General features: G+C 36.9%; 1 protein-coding gene across 1 annotated transcript; it reads left to right on the top strand.

Moving 5' to 3' along the window:
- Positions 1-7,315: 7,315 nt before the first annotated feature.
- Positions 7,316-9,405, top strand: LOC140240372 (uncharacterized). The gene has a single exon (XM_072320141.1). The coding sequence runs from the start codon at positions 7,365-7,367 to the stop codon at positions 8,400-8,402; it is 1,038 nt and encodes a 345-aa protein (XP_072176242.1). The 5' UTR covers positions 7,316-7,364; the 3' UTR covers positions 8,403-9,405.
- Positions 9,406-9,685: the final 280 nt, after the last annotated feature.

Below are 9,685 nucleotides of genomic sequence, written 5' to 3'. Positions count from 1 at the left end.
TGGGTCAACTGTTATCGGAAGTTCGTGAATATGTCACGTAGGCGTCATACACCCGTACCTTTTCGGTGGAAAACAGAAGAAGGAATCCGGACGATTGAGTCAGATGTGCGCTCAGTCATCTTATTAGTAGGTCTACACTACACTATGAATGACAAACATTGTGCTACCACTGATTCGACTTCAGATTGCAAATCTTTATAAATGCGGAGTTTGAATGCACACACATATAAACGCCATTTCCAAAGTTGTTTTTTTTTTCAAGTAAGTACGTCCTCATCAAATAGAAAAACAAAGTGTTTTCAATGATACGGCACTTGTTACTATAATGGGAGATTTAAAAAAAATATATCATTAAGATTATCACATAGTATTTATAGTTTCTTTGTTTTTCAGCAGCTTTAATCATAGGATCGGTTATTTGATTTAAACTCTTCACATCCTCTATATCCCTCTATAGGCCATGTAGGCCGCAGGAGCAGATACAACTGCAATTTTTGATCTTTGTAGAATGATGACAGCAGAGAAAATGGTTTATTTTATTTTGTTCGGTGCAGGTTGTTTTTTACAAATAATGTTATAGAAACAATGTACCTTGAACGGAGTCAGTCACTATAATTGTTAAAAAAAATCATGAAGAATATTCCTACAAAAGATGTTATGTTGTAGGTCCATGTGTGCTGTGATACCGCGCGAGGGATTTCCTTTCCTCAATTCATTTTCCTTATAGGTATACCGGTACTAAAACAATCTGGGAGATTTCAAATTGTGTGTGTCAGACCTTGGATACTTTATTTCAGCAGAGGTTTGTACTCACCATCATATATATAAAACAATCCAGAATAAGGGCTAGCTATCCCATGTCTGCACTTCTTGACCTCTTATACTTCGGACACCGTCTTCCTCGAAGAAAGCTAACAGTCCACAACTTGAAAATAAATATTTCTACAGATAAGTCCATTCCCAGGTGAATCATTTCATTTTTATCTTTTGTTTCAAATTCAACAAATCACTTAATAGAGCATGCGCCTACATTTGATTCATCTATTTATCATGGAGCCCAACGCATATCAAGTTTCGTGCAGAGCTGATTACATTTAGTTTACATTTAGCCATTCACTAGATTAAAACAATAGAATCCCGTGCCTGTGACACTAAAATACAAAAGATCGAGCAAAGAATGCAATCAGCTGAGAGTACAATCCATCTGCGAATATTCCTCCTGTTTTTTTTTTTTTTTTTTGGGGGGGGGGGGTGGGGGGGTGGGTCAGAGGATGTGCTTGTACTGTAGGCCTACTGTAAGATTTTGTAAGATTTTATTGACTCTATCGACCCCCTCTCGGGGTATGAGAGTACAAACATATTTACAATATATGAATACAAAAATATAAGTGATAATGTACATGTACATGTGAAAATAACAGATATGAATAAATATGTTTACAAAACAAGGCGTAAAGGACGTCTAACTACTCTATACCACTACGTGTACAAACATTCACATCTACTTTACTTTCTACAAAAATACTGTCTTTCTTCTTTGGTATTGAAGAGAACTGAAACATAATAATTCTGACAAATTTGGCTAGTTTTTTCAAATGGCAAGCATTAGTTGAATTTAATAATTTGGCCATAATATGTAATGCACTTGGTCTACTGGCTGTCAAGCTACTTGGTAAATACGCAATAATCTCTCTTTGTTGAAAAAGGGACAAACAAAAATATAATGAAATTCATCCCCTATATCGTCGGATGAACAGATAGTACAATGCAATTCATCTGTCAAGCTTGCATCAAACCTGCCCTTATTAACGGGTAATCCATTAGATCTACATCTTAATTTACTTAATGTGATATAATCTTTCTTACACAAGACCTGTAAATACTTCTCTAACATCAAGTTATTCTTAAACATTCTATAATTTGTACAGATTCCATTTGACCATGTTGCTGCTCTCCACTCTTGAATAAACATATCAAAAAGTCTAACTTTTGAGGTGTGTGAAATCCATGCAGCACTAAATCCACCCCCTTGTGCTAACCACACATTCCCTAGCCCTGCATAATAAAAAATATTTGCGATAAATAATAACCATTGTGATTTTGACGGAGAGTTTATGTCTCCTTGTAAATCCAGCAGAAATTTGAAAATTGTACATGAGTGTTTGGTTTCTTTTCCCTTGACTAATCTCAACCAGAATCCAATCATTCGACATTTAATATGGTTCAAAATTACTCCACGTCCAGTTTCACCATAAACCATACAATCAGGAGTACATTTGTTCGCAAGCAAAATTTCTCTTAAGAATTTCCTATGGAAAATTTCAATTTGGTCTATGCACTCATAACCCCAGACTTCACAACCATAGAGTAAAACAGGTAAAACAAGATGATCAAATAGGTGGCACTGTGTGTCCACAGAGAGCTGTAACTTTTTAGCCTTGACCAACATGCTATAAAGTGCTTTTCTAGCTTGTGTGACTTGTTTAGAAATTGCCTTTTTAAAACTACCATTATAATTGAATTTAACTCCAAGGTACATAAAGTCATCTACAACCTCAAGTGGATCACCAGCATAAACGAATTCAGGAATTCTTCTAACCTTCCCACGGGAGAAAATAACAATTTTAGTCTTGCTTGCATTTACAGTCAAGCGCCATGTCTGACAATAAGTTATCTACAGCTTCAAGAGCTTTTTGCAGCTCCTCCGGAGTTTCTGCTAAAATTATTGTGTCATCTGCATAAAGTAAACAAGAAAGACTTAAAGCTTTTTGACATTATCAGAATCCAGGTGGTAAGAAATCTCACTTTCCAAATATTTAAGTCCACCATATGAATTTCCAATGTATTCTTGAAAATCATTCAGATAAATGGCAAATAAAAGCGGGGAAAGGTTTTCACCCTGTCGTACACCAGTGTTACAAATAAAAAACTCTGAAATCTCCCCCCTAACCGCCACACATGATTTAGCACTTTCATAAATATTCTTAATGACAGTAAACAGTTTACCCCTAAGTCCCATCTTCAACATTTTGTACCATAAAGATGATCTATCAATTAGATCAAATGCTTTCTTGTCATCAAAATGAATGCACAGTATAAGCGTTTTTTTATTTTGCAGATAAACATCAATGATAGTCTACAAAACAAAAATATTATCAATTGTAGAATAATTAGAACGAAAGCCAGCCTGTTCTTCACCTAACATATTAGCAGCTTCGAAAAACTCTTAAATTCGATGATTCAAAATGGAAGTAAAAAGTTTTCCTAGACAACTGAAAAGAGTTATTCCTCTATAATTATCAGGATTTGTGTCTATACCCTTATTCTTAAAAATAGGAATGATAATCCCTATGCACCATTCACATTAAAGAACTTTACCAACACATGAAGCATCTCTACGGGACAATTCTTAATGAATTCATTTCTTATGAAATCTTGAATTCATTTCTTATGAAATCTTTTCCACAAGCTTTTGAATTTTTAAGTTTCTTAATCATTAGTGCCACTTCTTCCAAAGTGACTGGGGCATCCAAGGGACCATCTGCCTCAACAATTTCTGAAGGACCAGTACTATCTTCCAGGCCTGTGGGCTGGTCATCTTGGCTATTACCTAAACGACTAAAATGATTAACAAAATCCCCTAATGAAACATTTCCTGTTTTCTTTACTTTGCGTTCATTATTACTGTTGAGTAATTACTGAATACACCTCCAGTGAAAGATTTCCTGTTAGAGATCAGTGATGCCAACATCTACCCTATGGCTCGCTTCCGGGAATTCCATCATCTTGCTTACATAATTATTGTGTGCATGTTGTGCAGTGAGTGTATAAATTATGCATGTTGCACCGAACTTCGTACGGTACTGGTGCATGCTCGCGATGAATTATGAAGGGCGTACCTTTGTCATTATTGCAGTGATGTAGTGTTCATACACCGTAAATCAGGTCTTTAAATAGAGCTAAGGTGAGTAGTATTAATGTACTTTTGTAGGATTACCCGTCGTCTATGTACAATGTATAGAAACTCGAGTTGCTAAGTCTTAGTCATTGAACCACTTGCTTGTACGTAGTCCCACATACTTATTAATTTGTAAGTTCAGTACTACTACAGTGTTGTGGGAGTGATTGAAAGTTGAAAGTTGAAAGTTGAAAGTTTATTTACTCACAACCCAAACTCTGGGTATCGGAGTCCAATGAAAAACATATAGCACATTACAATATCAATAAATAATAATTGCAAATAACTCTGAAAAGTGTACAAAACAACTATAACAACAACAAAAAAAAAATAAGAATGAAAAGCGATTGATGAAAAGAAAAAAAATGTACAGAAATATACAATATATACACGATATATGGTAAAAAAAAAGAAAAAAAAAGGAAATATGACAAGAGAGAGAGAGAGAGAAGGGATATGGAGGTGAAGAGGGAGAGTGAGAAGGACACAAGACTGGTGAATTAACAAAAGATATACGAGTGACTTTTGGTTCAGGAAAAAAAAGAAAAATAGAAACAGAAAAAAGAAAAATGCAAAGACATACGGAAATGAATCCATACGCTAAGTGAACAAGAATGAAAGAAATATGGAGACGGGAACGAGAAGAAGAAGAAGTAGAGAGATGGAAGAAAAAAGGAGGAGAGAGTGAAAAGACAAATAAGTTATATATCAATTGTAAAGAAGGCACAGCCTGTAAAAAAGGCATGTAGTATTTGCAAAAAGGATAAAAAATACTAATAATCTAAACATGTGTCATTATATAATTACAAAACTTGGTTAAATTGGAAAGGACTGTTTTCTTTTGACAATTAAATAATTGATCCATCTTCATAGTGTTGGGTATTTCCAGTAATATTTTTTTAAGTATTTCTTTCGTTGTTCATTAAAGAGTCTACACTGAAAAAGGTAGTGAAATTCATCGCCAATTTTCTCTTCATTACAATGGGTACAAAATCTTTCGTTTCTTGGAATCTGATTGTATCTTCCAGAAACAATTGGCAGTTTATGATTAGCGCAACGGAATTTACATAAAATTTTTGCCTGTGAATCGTTAAGATGTCGAAAATACTTTTCAAAATGAAGATCCTGTTTAAAAATTCGATAATTTAAACAATGAGAATTTTTGTGTACATTACTATGCCACTCTTGTTTGTAAATATCATTTAATCTGGTACTAACTAAACTTTTGAAGCCAGCTAAAGTGAGATGTGATGCTTGGCTGTTCCAAATTGCAGTAAGACCTAAGTTGTTAAATATTTCTTTTATCCTAATTACCCATGTCATCGAATTTTCTTGCCTCGCCGATAAAACATATTGAAAATTATACAAAACATGCGCTATCTTTGACATATTACTGTTAACCAGTTTAAACCAAAACATTAACATCCGAAGGGTCACTGTTTTTTGGTACATGGTATAGCCTGACCAGACCGCTGTGCAATTCGCGACAGCGGCTGCGTGTAGTTAGTACATGGTAGCGCCTCATGACTCATGCGGTATGGCCTGGTGGAGTATATGATAGTGGATATAATGTTACTGATTCATAGCATAACGTAAAAAAGTGTTCAAATAAAAAAAAAAAAAAAACTGGACTGAAATGGATGGATTTCTAGAAAATGTGTGATTGCAAGATATGTGCATGGCGCTCCTTCGCTTCACACAGTCATAGTTCTTCGCATTTGGGCTGGTTGCATAAAGCCCATGCTAACTACACTGGACAGCAAAAGAAAATACCCATTTCTGTCCAAGGCTGCACACAAAAATTCACCACCGAGTGCACCTAGAAATACACAATTTTTGTACACATGTATGCTGCAATATCCATTAGTAATCACATACCCAATAGCAAGTGATTATCTTTATTACAAAGAAAAAAATGACATGCACAGCATCTTGGTCACTGAATCAAAAGTCACAAAATGTAACAGAATTAGCCTTACAAGCCTTACAAGACGTGGCATAATTTTCCTGATGCTGATGGAAGCTTGCTGTAGAGCAGAGTAAAGTAATGTCCTGTCTAAAGAGCTAACTCATTTCATTCTGAGAATTAGCAAAATCAGAAAGGATATCATCCCTAATTACAGAATACACTCATTAACATCATTTTGACAGAACAGGTGTTCATTTTGACATATTGGTTGTTTAAAAATGATATCCATTCAGTGGCCATTTTTGCATGGTGGAAAGTGCTGTTGTGTGGGACTTTTGATTCAATGACCAAGATGCTGTGCATGTCAAGTTCTTCTTTGTTATGAAGACATTCACTTGCTTATGTGCATGTGATAAGTACGGGGCATTGTAGCACACCTGTGTACAAAAATTGTATATTTCTAGTGGGTGAATTTCAAATTTTTGTGTGCGGCCTTCGACAGAAGTGGGTACTTTCTTTTACTGTCCAGTGTATTTGTGCCCCGTCGATGTACACAACGCGAGAGCACTTCGCACGGTGTCTTGTCGGGCAAAACCCATACATGACCATCCATAACACGAGGCATGTCTTCCACTCGAGGGAGCTGTTCACAAAGAATTTAAGTCGATATTAAATTTTAAGATTGACTTCAAATTATGATCAATAATATAAGAATGAAAATTTTGGAGACTTTCAAAGTAAGGGACGCAATATTTTTTTTTTCTGTAAATTTTAACAATTTGAAGTGGATTCTGAAACAGATAAAACTAAAAAAAAAAACAGCAAATTTTTAGTTGTGACTTAAATTCTTTGTGAAACACCCCCCCCCCCCCCATCTTTGTTTTATTGAAATTGAAGTTGCTACTATGCTACGTTCATTGCACCTATGGATGATGCCAGTATAGGCAGTAATTCTCATAGTACATGGTAGTATGTTTTGTCTTATTGGATTTCTTTTTTTTTTTGTGTAACTCCTCTAAAGTAGTAAAAGCCCAAAATGCAATTTATACTATACTGATTACTTCCTGAAATTTCAAACTTGAATCATTTCTAATTATAACGTCTTTACAAAAATTGAGTGTTTATTTTCATTCTTTTGTTGTAGGCTTGAATCAAAAGACAGCCATTATGTATGCTTTTTTTTTTTTCAATGACTTTATTCACACTGGCAGAGCTCTCTTGGGAAGTCTGCTTTACTTGGAAAATTGCATATGAAGCTGAATATCAATCACCATTGGCAGTTACTGAACAATTTTTGTTGTGATGCAGTGAGTGTAGTTAAGTAAAATGTGCAAGGAAGATTCAATTTGTGTCTCTAAACATGCCATCTTTTTCTGTTTATCCCCTTTTCAATAATGTATTATTGCACAACCTCATAATTTTTATTTCTAATTTCACCTGCTAGGTGGGCTGGGCACCCCCAGCAAGCATTGTCTGAGGCTTGAGAGTCGATCAGAAATGGCTGAAACAGAGTCCAGGGACAAAGACATGCCATCAGCTGTGAACTTGTCATCCTCTCCTCCAGAGACCAAGGGGGATGTATCTTCAGGTGATGCTGTCATGGAGGACAGCTCATTGCATGACATAAAGCTCATGGAATCTGGTGATTCCTCCAATTCTTGGATATCACCTGATGGTGCTTTCACCAAGGACATCGTGGAGAAAGGGTCTGGGTTCACATCGCCCAATGATGGAGCGAGATGTCATGTCACAATAGAGTTCCTGAATTCCCCTGCTTTCGTCCGAGAGGAAATTAAGCTGGGGTATCCCCCGGGAGAAAGTGATGTCATTCTTGGAAACGGCTGTGAGGAGTTCTCGGAGGTGGTTGATGCTTGTCTCGAGACCATGCACAAGGGAGAGAGATGCAAGCTCTCTATCTTAAGAAAACAAAATGAAGACAGAAATATAGGAGACACTTGCCGAGCATATGACAAAGATGTCTTATGTTCCATCAGCCTGACACTGCACGATTTCAGCAGGGAAAGGGAAGTGTTTCAGATGAGCACCAGGGAGATTTTGGAGAGAGTATCTCAGCTGAAGTCCTTTGGAACCCAGTGTTTCAAGGAGGGAAAGCAACAGCTGGCCGAAAAATTCTACATCCGGGCCCTACGGTGCATCATCAGCATCTGCCACCCAGACGGAGTGAAGAGGTTGGAGGAGGAGGAGAGAGAAGAGTACTGTCGACTAAGGAGGACTTGCTCGCTGAACCTGGCGGCATGCCAGCTGAAGCACAAACGCTACTCAGATGTCATCACTCACTGCACCTATGCCCTTGAGGGTGACCCAGAGAACACCAAGGCCCTGTACCGTCGATGTCAGGCATACTTGGCCCTGGACGAGTTCGAGTGTGCTAGGGCGGACATCCAGACAGCCCTGGCCAACGATCCTAAAAGTAAATTATTCCTCGAGCAGCACAGACTGCTGGTGAAGAGAGAAAAACAAGTTTACAGCAAATTGTCTGCAGCTATGACTAAGATGTTTGGAGGATCTACATGATACCGATTTAAACAAACAGAAATATATGTTGCACTGAGTGTGCACCACATGAGAAAGAACAGAAAAGTTTAAAGAGATAAAATCCAAAATTGTAAGTTTTGAAGCTGAGGGTCATTATGCTGTAGACCATGTACAATGTTTAAGAAGTTGTGGTTGTGCTTTACATGTTTTCTGCTATTTCAGAGACTCGTCTGAGATGTCATTGAGTCATTCATTCATCATAGCAGCTGGTGAAGTCTGTCTCAGTGAAGCGATTGGTGATTGGATGTCTTTGAATGTTTCACAGATAAATGGCGCTATATATGCTGTTCATCATCAGGGGAATTACTCTGTCATGTCATGTACATTGTAGTTCCACTTTTTACAATGATCACGACAACACACTGCAAATCTGTGCTTGTGGGACTATACAGTTTATGTACTTTGACTGCAGTATCTGCTTCAAAAATGCACACGGAGTAAATCATATGTCACAAGTGAATGAAAAGTGACAAATGGCTAGGCAGGGCTAGGTAAGTTAATAGTTGAGGAAAAAACAGTGCATTTATAGTCTACTGCATCAATACCCTTGTAGCTTGTGGTAGGGATGTTTTAGATAAAGTTCTGTGTCCTGCCTTTTGAAAATGGATGTGAGGTACTTAACTGTCTACCATGCTGCAAATCAAATATATGTCACAATGTTGCATTTCAAGTGTCACTTGTCATTCTATGCAGTAAAAACCAAAGTCATAATTAGGAAGTGAATAGTGAGATATATGTATTCATATAATATTTGGATTGCTCTTTGATGTGTACATGTATCTCTATATATTTAAGGAGATTGATAAAGTTGAAAGATTGGTTATACATTGAACTTGCATTATAGCTATTAAGTTAGCTATCTGTCAATGTGTGGGCATAATTACTCTTTGAGGTCAAAAGGCTTTAATGGAAGCTGAGTTCTGTGCCTGTTTTCTTGTCTGCAACAAGGTCATTTGAAAAGATTCACTTGTACGTAATAAGTTAACACACATTTCAAGTGATAAGTCAGTCATGTTTGCATCTTAGGCAAACTGATGTTTGGCACTTTGTGTAGGTAGAGAGAATCTAAATGAACTCTTGGGTGGTTCTCAGAATCTGTATATATGTGAGTAGTTATGTCCACAACAAAACTTGCCCTCCACTGGGGAGAGCACACCTTTGGAAGATGTCATTCTGCAAAGGATTCATGTGCCATGTTCATGTTTTATGTGGAGGCATGGTGTCATCCATACAGTGCCTGATGTGAATGAGCTACAATGAAC

This window comes from Diadema setosum, chromosome 17 (genome assembly GCF_964275005.1).
Source record: "Diadema setosum chromosome 17, eeDiaSeto1, whole genome shotgun sequence".
Lineage (NCBI taxonomy): Eukaryota > Metazoa > Echinodermata > Echinoidea > Diadematoida > Diadematidae > Diadema > Diadema setosum.
This window is presented reverse-complemented; position numbering and strand designations above follow the sequence as displayed.

Excerpts from the sequence above, each read along its gene's own strand:
- LOC140240372 (XM_072320141.1), top strand. The coding sequence starts at position 7,365 with ATGGCTGAAACAGAGTCCAGGGACAAAGACATGCCATCAGCTGTGAAC.